The 18591-nt window shown below is 44.2% G+C and overlaps 1 protein-coding gene across 2 annotated transcripts in view; it reads right to left on the reverse strand.

Moving 5' to 3' along the window:
- Positions 1-18591, reverse strand: part of LOC139456249 (protein HIRA-like) — a 40505-nt gene that overhangs the window by 4711 nt on the left and 17203 nt on the right. For both annotated transcript variants that reach the window (XM_071237866.1, XM_071237865.1), the window contains exons 15-26: positions 14509-14600; positions 13803-14055; positions 12150-12241; positions 10781-10958; positions 10084-10176; positions 9355-9515; positions 7963-8124; positions 7222-7280; positions 6544-6646; positions 4097-4219; positions 2209-2372; positions 190-281 (exon numbers count right to left, since the gene is read on the reverse strand). In XM_071237866.1, coding sequence (XP_071093967.1) covers positions 190-281; positions 2209-2372; positions 4097-4219; positions 6544-6646; positions 7222-7280; positions 7963-8124; positions 9355-9515; positions 10084-10176; positions 10781-10958; positions 12150-12241; positions 13803-14055; positions 14509-14600 — 1572 coding nt within the window. The remainder of the gene's footprint in view (positions 1-189; positions 282-2208; positions 2373-4096; positions 4220-6543; positions 6647-7221; positions 7281-7962; positions 8125-9354; positions 9516-10083; positions 10177-10780; positions 10959-12149; positions 12242-13802; positions 14056-14508; positions 14601-18591) is intronic.

Raw genomic sequence — 18591 nt, forward strand, 5'->3', positions numbered from 1 at the left:
AGTATTCATACAAATCAAGGAGGAAATAGTGTTTTTGATTGTAGGGTCGGCAGAATCCTTAAACAATTTTCTTTTGAAGTCTTGCCTTAACACAACAACATCTGTAATCTCTAACATAGGAGATAGAATGTCGGTCTTTGTCTAAGACTGAACACTGTATGCTGGTGTAAAGACACACATCCAACCTACCAGCACTTGTTCCTGCCATGAGGAGGACTTCTTGGACTTGTAGAGCGGCCCAAGAAGATCGTTACACACTTCCCGTAGCTGGGTTTCAAAACCTGGAGCAGAAACATGCCTGCTTCAACAGAACAAACTCACTTTCCCTTTATGTTCTCAACAAGATCACTTTCCCTCTCTATGTGTAGGAGACCCCATGTCTCCGAGGGATTACTAGAGACCTCAGCAAGCGGGTTTCGCAAAGGTGTGAAATCTGCACATGCGTCTCGTAGGCTGTTCGTAGTTTTTGTTTTATCAAGGGTTTACAATGATTGTAAGCCTCCCTGTGAGATGTTACAATCGTTGTAATACCTCCTACGAGGTGTTATCACAATTTCAAAACTCCATATCGAGTTACACAAACAGCCAGTAGGTTTATAATCTCAGTTCTTGAGATCAAGATCAACAAGACAACTTTCCCTCTATTCTCAGTTCTTGTATCCCTGGACATGGAATGAATTGGAACCAGCTCCAGATATTTCTGATATATTTGTTAGCTTGTTCTGCTTGTTGTGTAACACCACCATCAGCAATATTCCAGCTATATGACTGATATTTGTTACCCATGAGTTTCACCTATCCTCTGAAAACTGCAAGTCACAGAGGATCACCGAATATATAAATAGGGCCATAAGGCTCTGTAGCTCACCTGAATTATGCACAAATAATCGCAGCCATGTTCACAGTCAATTTGGAATTCTGTGAGCATTGTTTAGAGATACTAAAGCCGGAATCATTAATAAAAAAAAAGCAGCTCCATGGGCTTTGTAGTTTCAAAGGAGATGTCGGAAAATTAAAACTTAACGACAGATAAACAATGCGGCACAACATAATCTCAACTGACTTTTAGTTTAACTACTGACAAGTTGAAGGCAATAATACAGAAGAAAACAAGTCTCACATCAGACATAAGTAAGTCTCACCTTCCTGGACCAGACATCTGACATAAGTAAGTTTCACCTACTGGACTAGATATCTGACATAAGTAAGTCTCACCTCCCTGGACTACATATCTGACATAAGTAAGTCTGACCTTCCTGGACTACATATCTGACATAAGTAAGTCTGACCTTCCTGGACTAGACATCCGACATAAGTAAGTCTCACCTTCCTGGACTAGATATCTGACATTAGTAAGTCTCACCTTCCTGGACTAAATATCTGACATAAGTAAGTTTCACCTTCCTGGACTAGACATCCGACATAATTAAGTCTCACCTTCCTGGACTAGATATCTGACATTAGTAAGTCTCACCTTCCTTGACTAAATATCTGACATTAGAAAGTCTCACCTTCCTGGACTAGATAAATTAGTAAGTCTCACCTTCCTGGATTAGATATCTGACATAAGTAAGTCTCACCTTCGTGGACTAGACATCCGACATAATTAAGTCTCCCCTTCCTGGACTAAATATCTGACATAAGTAAGTCTCACCTTCCTGGACTAAATATCTGACATAAGTAAGTTTCACCTTCTGGACTAGATATCCGACATAATTAAGTCTCACCTTCCTGGATTAAATATCTGACATAAGTAAGTCTCACCTTCCTGGACTAGACATCCGACATAAGTAAGTCTCACCTTCCTGGACTAGATATCTGACATGTGTAAGTCTCACCTTCCTGGACTAGACATCTGACATAAGTAAGTTTCACCTTCCTGGACTAGATATCTGACATAAGTAAGTTTCACCTTCCTGGACTAGATATCTGACATAAGTAAGTCTCACCTTCCTGGACTAGACATCTGACATGTGTAAGTCTCACCTTCCTGGACTAGATATCTGACATTAGTAAGTCTCACCTTCCTGGACTAGACATCTGACATTAGTAAGTCTCACCTTCCTGGACTAGATATCTGACATGTGTAAGTCTCACCTTCCTGGACTAGATATCTGACATAAGTAAGTCTCACCTTTCTGGACTAGACATCCGACATGAGTAAGTCTCACCTCCCTGGACTAGACATCCGACATAAGTAAGTCTCACCTTCCTGGACTAGATATCGGACATAAGTAAGCAGCCAGAACTTGTACTCCGATGTCGACTTGAGGTTGAGGCAGACGGCAACTTGTGACTCCAGGTGGCTGAGGGTGGCCGTCTGCTTCAGTTCTGATGAGGAGCCAAGCATGCCTGCTGCCTTGTGGCCGGGTCTGAAACAACACCTAGGGTTCTACTGGGATCTTCAGAACATTTCCATGTATGTGCAAGCAGGTTTCTTTAGTGTTTGTTTGTTTGTTTGTTTGTTGTTTAACGCCGCACTCAGCAATATTCCAGTGACATGACGACGGTCTGTAAAAAATCGAGTCAGCAAGCCTGACCACCTGATCCCGTTAGTCACCTCTTCCGACAAGCATAGTCACCTTTTAAGGCAAGCATGGGTTGCTGAAGACCTATTCTACCCCGGATCTTCATGGGTCACTCACAGCAAGGGTCAGATCAGTGTATTCAGGCAAATATTTGAAGATGACATCATCCATTCCTTACAAAAAGGTTGACAGGTAAATAACAGAATAACCTAAAGGGAACTTATAATTGGGATCATCTGTCCCACCGCCCTTCAAAAAATACAAATTAATTCCCCTTGTTTACTAAGTACTGGGTAGGCAAATAAGTTCTGAGTACGCCGCAAAGTACTGGGTACGCCACTAAGTACTGGGTAGGCCACTAATTACTGGGTAGACCACTAAGTCCTGTGTAGGCCACTAATTACTGGGTAGGCCACTAATTACTGGGTAGGCCACTAAGTCCTGTGTAGGCCACTAATTACTGGGTAGGCCACTAAGTTCTGTGTAGGCCACTAATTACTGGGTAGGCCACTTCGTACTGGGTAGGCCACTAATTACTGGGTAGGCCACTAGGTCCTGTGTAGGCCACTAAGTTCTGGGTAGGCCACTAAGTCCTGTGTAGGCCACTAATTACTGGGTAGGCCACTAATTACTGGGTAGGCCACTAAGTTCTGTGTAGGCCACTAATTACTGGGTAGGCCACTAAGTACTGGGTAGGCCACTTCGTACTGGATAGGCCACTAGGTCCTGTGTAGGCCACTAAGTTCTGGGTAGGCCACTAAGTTCTGGGTAGGCCACAAAGTTCTGGGTAGGCCACTAAGTTCTGGGTAGGCCACTAATTACTGGGTAGGCCACTTCGTACTGGGTAGGCCACTAAGTTCTGGGTAGGCCACTAAGTCCTGTGTAGGCCACTAAGTTCTGGGTAGGCCACTAAGTACTGGGTAGGCCACTAGGTCCTGTGTAGGCCACTAAGTTCTGGGTAGGCCACTAAGTTCTGGGTAGGCCACAAAGTTCTGGGTAGGCCACTAGGTTCTGGGTAGGCCACTAAGTACTGGGTAGGCCACTTCGTACTGGGTAGGCCACTAAGTTCTGGGTAGGCCACTAAGTCCTGTGTAGGCCACTAATTACTGGGAAGGCCACTAATTACTGGGTAGGCCACTAAGTACTGGGTAGGCCACTAGGTCCTGTGTAGGCCACTAAGTTCTGAGTAGGCCACTAAGTACTGGGTAGGCCACAAAGTTCTGGGTAGGCCACTAAGTTCTGGGTAGGCCACTAAGTCCTGAGTAGGCCACTAATTACTGGGTAGGCCACTAATTACTGGGTAGGCCACTAAGTTCTGTGTAGGCCACTAATTACTGGGTAGGCCACTTCGTACTGGGTAGGCCACTAGGTCCTGTGTAGGCCACTAAGTTCTGGGTAGGCCACTAAGTTCTGGGTAGGCCACTAAGTTCTGGTTAGGCCACTAATTACTGGGTAGGCCACTAATTACTGGGTAGGCCACTTCGTACTGGGTAGGCCACTAAGTTCTGGGTAGGCCACTAAGTTCTGGGTAGGCCACCCTAAACCTGCATGACAGTAGTAGTTCTCACCTGTCCGGGTTGGCCTGTAGTGATGTGAGGGGTCCGGCTATCATGTTGACGCTCCCAGACGGCAGGCAGCCATGATGGTTGGAACACAGATGTAGAGTGTCTTCTCTGTCGTTGACAAGAACCCTGTGGAGTGAGTGAGTGAGTGAGTGAGAGTTTCAATGCTCCAGGAACTCTTCAGCAGGGGACACAAAAAGTAAGATTCAAACATTAATATCATCTTGTGTTCCCTACCCTTCCCGGCCCAATCTCCCCTGCTCAACATCCCGTTCCCTGCTCAATCTCCCCTTCCCTGCTCAATCTTCCCTTCCGAGCCCAATCTCCCCTTCCCTGCTCAATCTTCCCTTCCTGGCCAAATCTTCCCTTCCTTGCCCAATCTCCCCTTCCCGGCCCAATCTCCCCTTCCTTGCTCAATCTTCCCTTCCTGGCCAAATCTTCCCTTCCGAGCCCAATCTCCCCTTCCCTGCTCAATCTTCCCTTCCTGGCCAAATCTTCCCTTCCTTGCCCAATCTCCCCTTCCCGGCCCAATCTCCCCTTTCCTGCTCAATCTTCCCTTCCTGGCCCAATCTTCCCTTCCTTGCCCAATCTCCCCTTTCCTGCCCAATCTCCCCTTCCCTGCTCAATCTTCCCTTCCTGGCCCAATCTTCCCTTCCTTGCCCAATCTCCCCTTTCCTGCTCAATCTTCCCTTCCTGGCCCAATCTTCCCTTCCTGGCCCAATCTCCCCTTCCCTGCTCAACATCCCCTTCCCTGCTCAATCTTCCCTTCCCGGCCCAATCTCCCCTTCCTTGCCCAATCTCCCCTTTCCTGCTCAATCTTCCCTTCCTGGCCCAATCTCCCCTTCCCTGCTCAATCTCCCCTTTCCTGCTCAATTTCCCCTTCCCTGCTCAATCTTCCCTTCCTGGCCCAATCTCCCCTTCCCTGCTCAATCTTCCCTTCCTGGCCCAATCTCCCCTTCCCTGCACAATCTTCCCTTCCTGGCCAAATCTTCCCTTCCTTGCTCAATCTTCCCTTCCTGGCCCAATCTCCCCTTCCCTGCACAATCTTCCCTTCCTGGCCAAATCTTCCCTTCCTTGCCCAATCTCCCCTTTCCTGCCCAATCTCCCCTTCCCTGCTCAATCTTCCCTTCCTGGCCCAATCTTCCCTTCCTTGCCCAATCTCCCCTTTCCTGCTCAATCTCCCCTTCCTGCTCAATCTTCCCTTCCTGGCCCAATCTTCCCTTCCTGGCCCAATCTCCCCTTCCCTGCTCAACATCCCCTTCCCTGCTCAATCTTCCCTTCCCGGCCCAATCTCCCCTTCCTTGCCCAATCTCCACTTCCCTGCTCAATCTTCCCTTCCTGGCCCAATCTCCCCTTCCCTGCTCAATCTACCCTTTCCTGCTCAATCTCCCCTTCCCTGCTCAATCTTCCCTTCCTGGCCCAATCTCCCCTTCCCTGCTCAATCTTCCCTTCCTGGCCCAATCTCCCCTTCCCTGCACAATCTTCCCTTCCTGGCCCAATCTCCCCTTCCCTGCTCAATCTTCCCTTCCCTGCTCAATCTTCCATTCCCGGCCCAATCTCCCCTTCCCTGCTCAACATTCCGTTCCCTGCTCAATCTCCCCTTCCCAGCCCAATCTCCCCTTCCCTGCTCAATCTCCCCTTCCCGGCCCAATCTCCCCTCCCTAGCCCAATCTCCCCTTCCATGCTCAATCTTGCCATCCCGGCCCATCTCCCCTTCCCGGCTCAATAACTCGCAAAGGAAGTCTCTATGTCTGGTAATATTGCTGAGTGCCCAATAGCTCAATCTCCCCTTCCCAATACAATCTCCCTTCCCTGTTCAATCTCCCCTTTTCACTTTGGTGCCTACTTATTTTTGCAGTAGCAAGATAGTATGATCAGATGAGTACACTTTGTATATATTCCAGGCTTTGTTCGACATGATGTCAGGTCTAATGAGTTCACATTTCAAAGAATTAGTAGTTTCAACTGGAAATGACATATGGAAACATGGTTCCCTCTTTTTTCCTTCCGAAAAATTCCCTGACTGGAATTTTTTCCAACACATTTCCAGGTTTTCCAGTGGCAGTGGGAACCATGGGAAATGCCAAACCAGTCCAGCTGGATTCCGTTGAAAACCCACTCCTAAATCACAGTGTTAACATTTGTAAAGATTGTGAAGAAAAAGTGAACCACTTTTGAGATAGGTACAGGAAATGTTTTTGCTTGATTGTTGTTTAACGCTGCAAACTCAGCACAATTCAAGCTATAAAATATATATAAACGAATCTGGACCAGACATTCCGGTGATTGACATCATGGGCATTGATCTACGCAATTGGGATACAATGACATGCATCAACCAAGTAAGCCAGCCTGAGCACCCGATCCCACTTGTCACCTCCTACGACAAGCATGGGTTTCTGAAGACAAATTCTCTGCTGGAATCTTCAAGGGACTGTCTGATATGTACATACCATGTTCCCAGGTCCACGGCAAATGTGTAGGACTTTTTGTTGGAGAGGGAAATGACTGGTATCCCATCAGTTGTCAGAGCAGTCTTCTCCACCTTGTCAGAGCCTGCACAACAGGAGAGCATTCACAAAAATTCACAAACATTCACAAACATTGACCAACTCATTACCAACCCTGGTCTGAAAATAATCCAGTCCTTGTGTCATCCTCGTTTGCAGAGTGACTGGCAGGTTAATAACAATTACCATCTTTTAATGTCTTTTCGTACAACACGGCCAAGGATTGAAGTACAGATCTTCAGCTTCCAAGGCAGCCGCTCTATCCACTGGACCTAGGAGGTGGTCCTTTTGAGATAAGAACCAAATCTGACCACCCAATCCATTAAGTTTCCTGGTCCTAAGAATGCCCACTGGTTCCCAATTAGTTGCCTCTCAGTACTGAGGACATCAGTTCTTACTCCCTTAGAGTGAGTGAGTGTGTATGGTTTTACGCCGCTTTTAGCAATATTCCAGCAATATCACGGTAGGGGACACCAGAAATGGGCTTCACATATTGTACCCATGTCGGGAATCGAACTCGGGTCTTCGGCGTGACGAGCGAACGCTTTAACCACTATGCTACCCAACCGCCCCTTCTCCCTTAGAGTGCTGGGGACCCATTCTGTAGAAAGAGCTGCTTACCTGTCATGATTGATGCCAGACATTCATTCTTTATAACAGCACACCGAGATTGTAGATTCCTGGATCATGAAAAGGAGAAAGTGTTATATTTTTGGTTAGTTAAGCTGCACTCAGCAATATTCCAGCTACATGTGAATAGCCACAGACAGCTGACAGACAAAACCACTAAGGTTTCGGGGCAGGTGATGAAAGGTTGTTCAATTTTACATGTCATGACTTCAGTTATGTGCACATGGCCTTTCTCTAGAATGCTTTGATCGAATTCCTTTAATACTATTCTTTCACCATAAGGTATATAAACCTATGTTTTCTATTTCTTTCATGCATGTCTTGCATGTAGACGGTTCATAAGTTGGATGAAACACTCCTCCTCGGTTTTGGTTGATTATGTAAAACTTCGAGCCAGGGAAAATCTCCCTTGCATATGGTGCTACATTTTTAGCCAAACCCTTAGGAGTCATGTTTTAACCTTAATCTAAAAGTTACCAGCCAATTTCAAATTTAACTAGCCTAAATATGCAGAGTTTTTTCCCCCAGAAATTTAATTCTATGAAGGTATCCATAACGAAAATTTAAATCACAAAACATGAATCAAATATGATGAATAGAGTAACTCTGATCTCAGGAGATAATAACAAGATGAGTAATAGCTTTACACTTACTAAAAAAACTTATTTCACTTTAAAAGCTCATTCTGTACATTCTAGGAATCTGTAAAGTGCAAATGACAAGATGACTCACCAGACATAGAGACTCCCTTTGCGAGTTATTGCCATGACATGGTAGTTGGTACACTTGAGTATTGAGACATTGGAGTTCAGCACGATGGTTGGGAGGGTTTTTCTCCCTCCCTCGCTGAAGAAGGACACGGAATGATTCTCACAGCTAACTCCATACACATGGCTGAAACAGGAAGTACCGGCGTGAGTGAGTGAGTGAGTGAGTGAGTGAGAGTGAGTGAGTGAGTGGGATTTAACGCCGATTTTAACAGTATTACAGTTATATCAAGATGTGTCAGCTAAATGTGGGAGGAAAGCCCGAAGTGATGCAGGTCTCACGTTTACCCACAAGCACGGGTATGGTGCTGACAAACCTAGAAATATAAATGGGGCGAACCAGGATTCGAACCCACAATCATTGGTTTCTGGCGCAATACTTTGCAGCAAATTGTGGCGCCTCAGACGACTGGGCCACCCGTGCCCCCACGTGAGTGAGTGAGTGAGTGAGTGAGTGAGTGAGGGTTTGTGGGTGGGAGAGGGGGTGAGGGTGTGAATTGGTGAGAACTTTAACATTGATTGTCCTTAAAATATTATCATAAAGCTTGTCTGTTGATACAAAATATAAGCCAACAAATTCAAGGCCTTTTTGTGGCCTTTTTGTGACCTTTTCAAGGCAATTATAATAAGGCCAAAGGTAAGACCCAAGTGTGCTCTGAATCAGATTTGTTTTGGACATTCTACTTGATTTTATTGTGAGAATGCTTGTCCAATTACACTATTATTCTTTTGACATGAAGTCATTAAGGCTTATTTGAGAAAACATAATTGTACTATATCAATTGTGAGAATGCTTGTCCAATTACACTATTATTCTTTTGACATGAAGTCATTAAGGCTTATTTGAGAAAACATAATTGTACTATATCAATCTAACAACACAGTCAACCCTGGTTTCCACATTCAAGGCTTTTTATCGAAATCCCAGGAGTGAGTTGAGTTTTACACCACTTGGGACAGTATTCTAGTTATATTAAGGCATGTGGGTATAATGTTGGGAGGAAAGCCCAAAGGGATGCAGGTCTCGGATGTTCACCACTTTGGTGAAACCCACAAGCACGGGTATGGTGCTGACAGACCAAGAAACATAATCGCAACGCACTGGAATTTGAACCCACGATCATAGATTTCTGGCATGCCTAAAGGAGGCAACTCTGCACAGCAACTTGCAGTGCCTTAGATGACTGGGCCATCCGTACCTCCGAAATGTTACGATTTTCCAACACGTCAAATTCAAGGCCCTTTCCAGCCTGTGCAAATCTTGGTGATGAGACAAATAACTACATGGCGATGAAGACACATAAATGTCATCAGTGTAAGGGCAACTGTCAATAAACATTACAGAAAATGACCTGACCTTGACCCTGTTACAGCATTGACCTTGGAGGTCATGACCTGCTCCCATGTGACATTTCCATCCTTGACACACCTGACCTTGTGCAGCTTGTGAGAGCCGCCGCCCACGCAGTTCTCCACCTCAAGAGCTACAGAGCCAGGGTCGCCTGCCTTGCCTAGAATCTGCAACATCAGCATATATGTGTTACTAGTGAGGAGCACGGGAGTTTTCAAGCTACAATGGTCGGAGGGAGATCCTCTTTATTTGACGCTTAGTGAGTTGGGCTGTGTCTTGGCAGAAAGTTTGGATTGTGACATATTGGAAGCTAAAGTGTTGGACACTTCTGCATTTCCATCATGTCATCAATAAATTTCAGGAAACCTCATTTGTAGTGAGTGAGTGTGTATGGTTTTACGTCGCTTTTAGCAATATTCCAGCAATATCATGGCGGGGGACACCAGAAATGGCCTTCACACATTGTACCCATGTCGGGATCGACCCGGGTATTCGGCGTGACGAGCGAACGCTTTAACCACTAGGCTACCCGACCCCCCCACATCATTTGTAAATGAATTTGTGTGTAGATTTGTTATATCCAATATAACGTTTTTATTTCAAATTTTGAATTATTTTTTTATGGGTGATTGGGTTCCATGATTTGTTATTTTGAAAATGAAGGAGTTCAAACCCCACGCCCTTTTCAAAATATTTCATTTCACAAACAAAGAAAAAGATTTACAGTTTCCTCACCTGTTTGTTCGATGCCTTTTCAATGGTTGGCACGGGAAGGTGAAGGTCACTAGGCACCGGCACATGACGTACAATTTCTCGGTCAGGGGCAAGCTGCAATTATAAACATATCTTGCTAGAAAATGACACATTTACTAAACAAAATACACTAACTACTAATGAATATGATGAAGTTTGGCCCCTTCGTGAGCGAGTGAGTGAATGTTTTGTGTCCTGTTGTCAGTGATATTTCAGACCTGTCACTGCAGGGAGACAAAGTACAGCCACCACACACGCCAATGTGGGCAACTTAGAAATGCCAATCTGAAAGAGAGGCAGTCAGGAATATCTGAGACAATTGGATTCTAAAGTTAGTAAGTTACAAAAAACATTAGTAATCATTTTATGTATGTCTGATGAAAATATATCCTTTGCATTATATTTTATCACCAAACAGCTCAAAATCTGTCAACATCCCTTCAAAAGCTACAAGAAGTGATTATTAATAATTCATAATAATCCATTGTCGCTAGGTTAATATCTAATGAAATAATTAAGTTTTTGACAAAATTCATAACATTATTTCATTGAATCCTACTGGCAATAATTGGTTCATAACATTGTCGTGATTTTGCCAAAATCGTAATGGTTGTCATCTCAGGGAATTGAACCCATGCTATGAAGTTGGTCCCCCACATAAAAATGTACTAAGTCTCACCGGGGTAGAGATTGACTGGGATATGCTCATAGCTGCTCTCTCTGCCTCCCTTGCCTCCCTATCAGCCTTCCGGGGTCGTCCCACTTTCCCTGGCCGCCGGTCATCGATCTTCCGTTTTAGTGACAGCCCAGAGGCCAGTTTTGCACGATGATATTCCTTCTGTTTGTCCTCGACTGACCTGTACAGTGAGAGATGCTTGTCAAGCCAGTCAGCACTATTCAGGGATTCATCTTGGATTCTAATCTACCCTTTGTCTTTATGTAAAGTACCCTTGTCAGGTAAAATGGGAATACTTGTTATTCAAAATTGGAATTATCTCAAAAAATTATTTTCCTACATACAGAGATATTTTAACATTGAATTTTAACACTGAATTCAATGCTAAACTATCAGCCTCTAAACAGGTCTCGATAAATCCCTAATATTCCAGCAACAGTCGATCCTCTTTATCTCGAATCTGGTTATCTCCAATAAACCAGCTCTCCGGTCCTGACGTCACCAATATATTAATACATATAAATTTGATTGCTTCCTTTGAATTCGAGATAAATATATATACTGCTTTCTCAAACCTTGGACTAGGTCCCAACTTTGACTTTGCTATAGAATTTTGTACCTTTATCTCGAAGCTGGCATTAGCCACATCAGTATTCTGCCAAGGGCGCAGCCTTGTGGGATTCTTGCAATAATCTATTGATAGGAGCATTATATTTACCCTCAGTGGGACATCTGACCCATCCTTGTAGATGACTACTATTATGGTAGTCACTAGCTGTCTCAATTTTTTTTTACATCACTCGGAAAGCTGCCTCTATTATTGCATGTAAACATCCTAATTCTCATTGCCTAATATGTCTAAATTTACTATCAGTTCATTGGCTGAAAGTCACAAATGGTCCAATAAGAATCAAGCTTTCACTTTTTTTTGCAAATATGGTAGTCAAGTTCTGATAATGCCAAAGATATTTCTGCTTCAAATGGCCCCGGTATTGCAGAATCACGACGACAAGTTAAAACACGGTTCTGTTGGGTTTGACTGAGTGAGTGAGTGAATATGGTTTTACGCCGCTTTATGCAATATTCCAACTACATCATGGCGGGGGACACCAGAAATGGGCTTCACACATTGTACCCATGTGGGGAATCGAACCCGGATCTTTGGCGTGACAAGGCAAACGCTTTAAACACTAGGCTACCCCACCGCCCCTGTTGGGTTTGAGATAAGGGGGTTCGACTGTATATCACTGTGGCCATTCAATAAACAGATCTGGGACAGAGGATCCAACCACAAGCCCCTCCAGGCAGACACTCTAACCACTGGTCCACAGAGGCAGGAACTGAACCTGAAGGCAGGACATTAAACACTTACTTCTCTGCTGGGGTGGTGGTGGTAGTGCTTGGGGCTGGGACAGACTTCGACTTTTCTGATTTAGTGGGCGTCTTCTCAAGGGCTTTCATCGGCTGAAATACAGAGAATTCACTGATAAAAAGGATACATACAAACTTGAGTGAGTGAGTGAGTGAGTGAGTGAGTATGGTTTTATGCCGCTTTTAGCAATTTTCCAGCAATATCACGGCGGGGGCCAACACAAATGGGCTTCACACATTGTACCCATGTCGGGAATCGAACCCGTGTCTTCGGCGTGACGAGCGAACGCTTTAACCACGAGGCTACCCGACCACATACAAACTTGAGGCATCAAAGCTAAAACTTTTCAAGGCAATCATCACATTCTTCAAGGTGAAAAAGTAATCCCCAAATGTGCTTTCAAACAGATTTCATGTATGTATTTCATTGTTGGAGGGGCGGTCGGGTAGCCTAGTGGTTAAAGCGTTCGCTCGTCACGCCGAAGACCCGGGTTTGATTCCCGACATGGGTACAATGTGTGATGCCCATTTCTGGTGTCCCCCGCCGTGATATTGCTGGAATATTGCTATAAGCAGCGTAAAACCAAACTTACTCACTCACTCACTCATTGTTGGAATGGCTCAACATGTACGACCAACTACACCATTAGATTCCTCGAGTCACAGGCCAGTGTTTCATCGATACTCAAACTATTGCTAAATGCCATGTCGCATTATTAGCGAAAAATATGGTTGAACTTTATTTAGCTTATGACAGAATTAGCCACAGTAGCCAAATACAAGGTCTGTTTGATGCATTTGACTGAATTTTTAGGGAGGCAGATTACAACATAAGGCAGTTTCACGGCAGGATTGAAAACCACCCTGGACTGTCAAATTCAAGTCTATTCAAGCCTGTGCGAACCTTGATGTAGATTGAGAGAGTGAGTCTAGCACTGCTTGGAGTAATGTGTTAGTTATGTGAACCAGAACAAAGAAGATTATCACTTTAAAACAGTGATGGCCTGACTTTTGTATTCAGTAATTTATGTTTTGGTTTGGTTTGTTGTTTAATGCCGCACTCAGCAATATTCCAGCTATATGACGGCGGTCTGTAAATAATCTAGTCTGGACCAGACAATCCAGTGATTAATATCATGAGCATCGATCTACCCAATTGGGATTGATGACATGCATCAACCAAGTCAGCGAGCCTGACCACCCCATCCCATTAGTCACCTTTTACGACAAGCATAGTCACCTTTTACGGCAAGCATGGGTTGCTGAAGACCTATTCTACCCCGGAATCGTCACGGGTCCAATAATTTATGTATTGCGATATGAACCACACTATACTGCATTCATTCTTTTATCTGTAATTTGTTATGAACCTGAAACAAAATAACCCAAATGTCTTGGTGCCCAATGGACCCATATATCGGATTATCCCCACACAATATTTTCCACTTCCTAATTATCCGTCATTTTATTGGATGTTGCTAAGATCACAAAGCATGTGTAACAGACACTATATATACAGCAAGCCGGTCGCAATTAGTTTTGCTTTGTTGATAACCGTAATTTCTGAATTTGTGAATTTCAAAAAGACTTGATATATTGTGATACTGTTGGTTCATATATCAATGCTAAAATTACCAGCCTAAGACTCCCGTACCTGAAACACAGCAGTGGAGGCAGAAGAGGCAGGTGTCTTGGCGTCTGTGGCCTTGTGTGGGTCACTGGTGGAGGGGGTCTTACAGTCCTGGGAGCCTAGGCTGCTGCCCGGGGGTGGGGACTGGAGGGACTGGGAGGGAGAGGACTGTATCCCCGGGCCCGTCACTCGATCCTGCTTCTCTATCTGTATGGAGCTCTGTCTCTCAGACGAAGCAAATTCTATTTTTTTGCTTGTGAAGGGTAGAGGAGCCTCCCTGCGTGGGATGAAGAGATTCATGATGAGTAAACGATGGAGAGAGAGGAATTTCAGTTCAGGCAAAGTCAAAGATCCCAGTTTACTTGTGTGAAGGCCTTTGAACCGTGAAGATAAAGCTGCACTCAGAAATATTCCAGCTGTAAAACATTGGTATCTGAATATTCGAATCTGGACCAAACAATCCAGGGATTGACATCTTGAACTTGATCTACGCAATTGTGATATGATGACATGCCTCAACCAAGCCAGCGATTCTGACCACCCCTTAGTCGCTGTCTATGATGGTGGCAGGAGGCATGGTGTCTCTTTGTACCGAACAGTTAGGACTTTGCTGAGAGCATCTACCACTGGCCACCATCATAAGGCTGGATTATCGCTGAATGCAGCGACACAACAAACACATTAATGGGGATCTGGCGTAGAATCCCCTCAGGATCCCCCCGGAACTTACTCAAATCCGATCTCTGGCTGAGGAGCAAGGAAGATAGGCGTGATTCTCCTCCTTCCATCAGCCGTCTTCGTCTCAATCTGTTTATCTCTCGGCTGTAACAGAAAACACTAACAATAGTACATGGTGAGACTGGGTGCCTGTGAACTCCTCATCAAAGACTGGATCGGGAACAGGGAGATCTGAATGACTCTACACACAGAATTGTCATTTGTGAATCAGCAAAAACGATGGAAACTTTATTACTTGCTTCTTGTTAAAAGCGTCTTTTTGTCAAGAAAATCAGAAATGATGTGGAAATCCCATGGTACTTTCATCATCTTCTAGTAGACTTTCAGCCATTGAACCATTCCCCCAAAATACCAGCTACATCACAGCTCTTAGCAACATACCACCCACATCATAGCTCTTAGCAACATACCACCTACCTCACAGCTCTTAGCAACATACCACCTACCTCACAGCTCTTAGCAACATACCACCTTCATCACAGCTCTTAGCAACATACCACCTTCATCACAGCTCTTAGCAACATACCACCTTCATCACAGCTCTTAGCAACATACCACCAACACCACAGCTCTTAGCAACATACCACCTACATCACAGCTCTTAGCAACATACCACCCACATCACAGCTCTTAGCAACATACCACCCACATCACAACTCTTCGCAACATACCACCTACATCACAGCTCTTAGCAACACACCACCTACATCGCAGCTCTTAGCAACATACCACCTTCATCAGAGCTCTTAGCAACATACCACCTACATGACGGCTCTTAGCAACATACCACCCACATCACAGCTCTTAGCAAGATACCACCCTCACCACAGCTCTAAGCAACACACCACCTTCATCAGAGCTCTTAGCAACACACCACCTACATCACAGCTCTTAGCAACACACCACCTACATCGCAGCTCTTAGCAACATACCACCTTCATCACAGCTCTTAGCAACACACCACCTACATCACAGCTCTTAGCAACACACCACCTACATCGCAGCTCTTAGCAACACACCACCTTCATCACAGCTCTTAGCAACATACCACCTACATCACAGCTCTTAGCAACATACCACCTACATTGCAGCTCTTAGCAACATACCACCTACATCACAGCTCTCAGCAACATACCACCTACATTGCAGCTCTTCGCAACACACCACCTAAATCACAGCTCTTAGCAACATACCACCTACATTGCAGCTCTTAGCAACATACCACCTTTATCACAGCTCTCAGCAACATACCACCTACATTGCAGCTCTTCGCAACACACCACCTAAATCACAGCTCTTAGCAACATACCACCTACATCACAGCTCTTAGCAACATACAACCAACATAAAAAAATCAAAGATTGTACATCAAAGTGAATCGAAATAAGGGAAAAGTCAAACACAGTTACTAATAAACAAGACAACTGTATTACTGACTGCAGGAACATAACCAGGTAACCATGGTAACCACAAATTTGTATAAAGATGAACACGTGGCCATGATTTGGTTGGATATTTTACCACAATCAATTATTCTGGTAAATATTAACTAACATGAATATAAAGTAGACGTGGGAACGTAGCGTTCTTAATTTCCCCGATATATGGCCAGTATACAATGCAATAGGAAGCAAGCTAGAGTAGGGTATAATAGGCAAACATTCATGTTCTTCACACAAATTAAACAACTTTTGCACATGGATCAAAAATGGTGTTGAGGAAAAAAGGTGTTCCAAACATGTCCAATCAAAACATGTTTGAAACAACTCGTCATTTTTGCTGACTCAGCTATAAAAATCAGTCTGCCTGATAAAATAATCATCCAAAAGTAACTCCATAGGAATTTCAAAAATTCACGAGAACAAAATCTCTGACACTGTGCTAATCCAGTGGCGACATCTTGTGTGAGTTCTTTGATGAGTTTTTCTAGATAAGGCAGGGTGGCCTCGTGGATTCAATGGACAGTCATGTCTGCAATGGTCTGTACTCTGTATTGGCTGTGGTACTTTCAAGTGAGGGAGTATGGTCAAACAGAGTTTATCTAACCTCCCTGTCAGAATGTTGAGATCTGAATGGTTCACGTGATCTTGATAAACTACTACGCATCCCGTCTGGGAGGGAAATAAATTTCTGAGCAGGAGAATAAATCTCTTTTACCCGCCACCCAGAAAACAGGCCGCATGTGGATTTCCTAGCGGGAGAATAAATATCTTGCATCCCGCTACAAAGCAAAGAAGCTGCACGTTGACCACTAGTCAATGAAAGTCACGTGACAGATCACAAGAGCCTCTCCAGCATGGAGTAAAACTTAACGCAGGATGCATAAAACCACATATATCCCTCGTGATACTGTTACGTCTTAAAATATTTATTGGTTTACGCAATCGACCAAATCAACGAACTGCCAGAACTTGTTTAGAGTACTGACCATACTGTACAATAATAACATTTGACATGTATTTTTTCAACTGAACCAAATGACCGAAACATCATGCCAAGTTTATAACATTTTTCTTTTGCTGTTTAATGCTGCACTGAGCAATATCTCTTTCTGTATGACAGTGACCTGTAATAATTAAGTCATGACCTGAACAAATCGAGTTTAGACCCGACAAACCAGTGATCGATATTGTGAGCAACATTCCATGTTGTCAGGATATGTTGACCGCTATCACCAGTCACTGAGTCTGAACACGCTATCCATTTGGTCACCCCTGACGACCAGCATAGGTTGCTGAGGGCCTATTCTGATACAGAATCTGGGGTTAGGGACTGTTTCAAACATATTTGTTGAAATTAAGAAACATTTGTTGAAATCATCGGTGGCAGCAATGATTGAAGTGCCAGTACAACCTTGTGTGCTGTTGTGGCAGATTTTAATAGCAGATGGCGGCAGCGAGGAGTGAGTGAGTGAGTGAGTATGGTTTTACGCCGCTTTAAGCAATATTCCAGCAATGTCACGGCGGGGGACACCAGAAATGGGCTTCACACATTGTACCCATGTCGGGAATCGAACCCGGGTCTTTGGCGTGACGAGCGAACGCTTTAACCACAAGGCTACCCGACCGCCCTGCGGCAGCGAGGAATGAAGAGTTATAGTCAAGACTTAGAGTAAACAAGAACATGGCAGGCTTCTGGACAGTTTCTAGGACAGCTGCACCAGCAGATGAGTTCCAAAGCCATTGAAGGCCTTTTTACCCACTTGTCATGTGTGGATTGGATTGGTGTCTGTAAACCGCAAATTCATGCCAGCTTCCAACAATATTCAGGATTCAAGAGCTGAGAAAGGCTGGTCTCAAGACACTTGAGAGTGACATAATTCTGAACATTCATGAACACACTAACATTACTTCTGGGGGCCTTTCCTCTCGCTTCTGCCACTTATTTAAAAATTGTACTTACTTTTATTGTAAAGGTCAGTAAACCCAAAATTGTGTGTTTCAATATAATTTATTGATTACTCATTGACCCTGTGTAGTTATTTACTGATTTCACAATTTAATTCTGTATGTAGCTATTTCTGGGTCAACCTTAGTGTTTAAATTCTGAAAACACCTTGAAACACACTCTACACAATGATCAACACAATGCATACGAGGAAGATCTCTGTACTTTTTAGTGAATGAGTGAGTGAGTGAATTTGGTTTCACGCTTCACCGCGGGGAACACCAGAAATGGGCTTTACACATTGTACCCATGTCGGGAACTGAACCCGGGTCTTAGGAGTGATGAGCGAACGCCTTAACCACTAGCCTACCCGACCACCCCCTGTATATTTTAGAATGATCCACCCATATCACAGCAGGGGTGACTTAGAACTCATGTTAGATATTCAATGTATAATACTTAAAAGATTAACTATAGTCATGTGAAAAATATCGGGTGTATTTTTAACTTTTTTTGTGCAGGATATTTTTCTTCACATGCGGTACCTGTTTGGAGTTGAACCTAGATCCTCCCCAACAACCACTTGTACATACCACTACTCCACCAACAAACATCGCAGACACAAATGACCAAGGAATCTAACGACATTGTCAGTGCTTCATTGGCTCCATATACTACGTTCCTCCAT

Source organism: Haliotis cracherodii, unplaced genomic scaffold, assembly GCF_022045235.1.
Source record: "Haliotis cracherodii isolate W230 unplaced genomic scaffold, xgHalCrac1.p SCAF_11, whole genome shotgun sequence".
NCBI classification, from domain to species: domain Eukaryota; kingdom Metazoa; phylum Mollusca; class Gastropoda; order Lepetellida; family Haliotidae; genus Haliotis; species Haliotis cracherodii.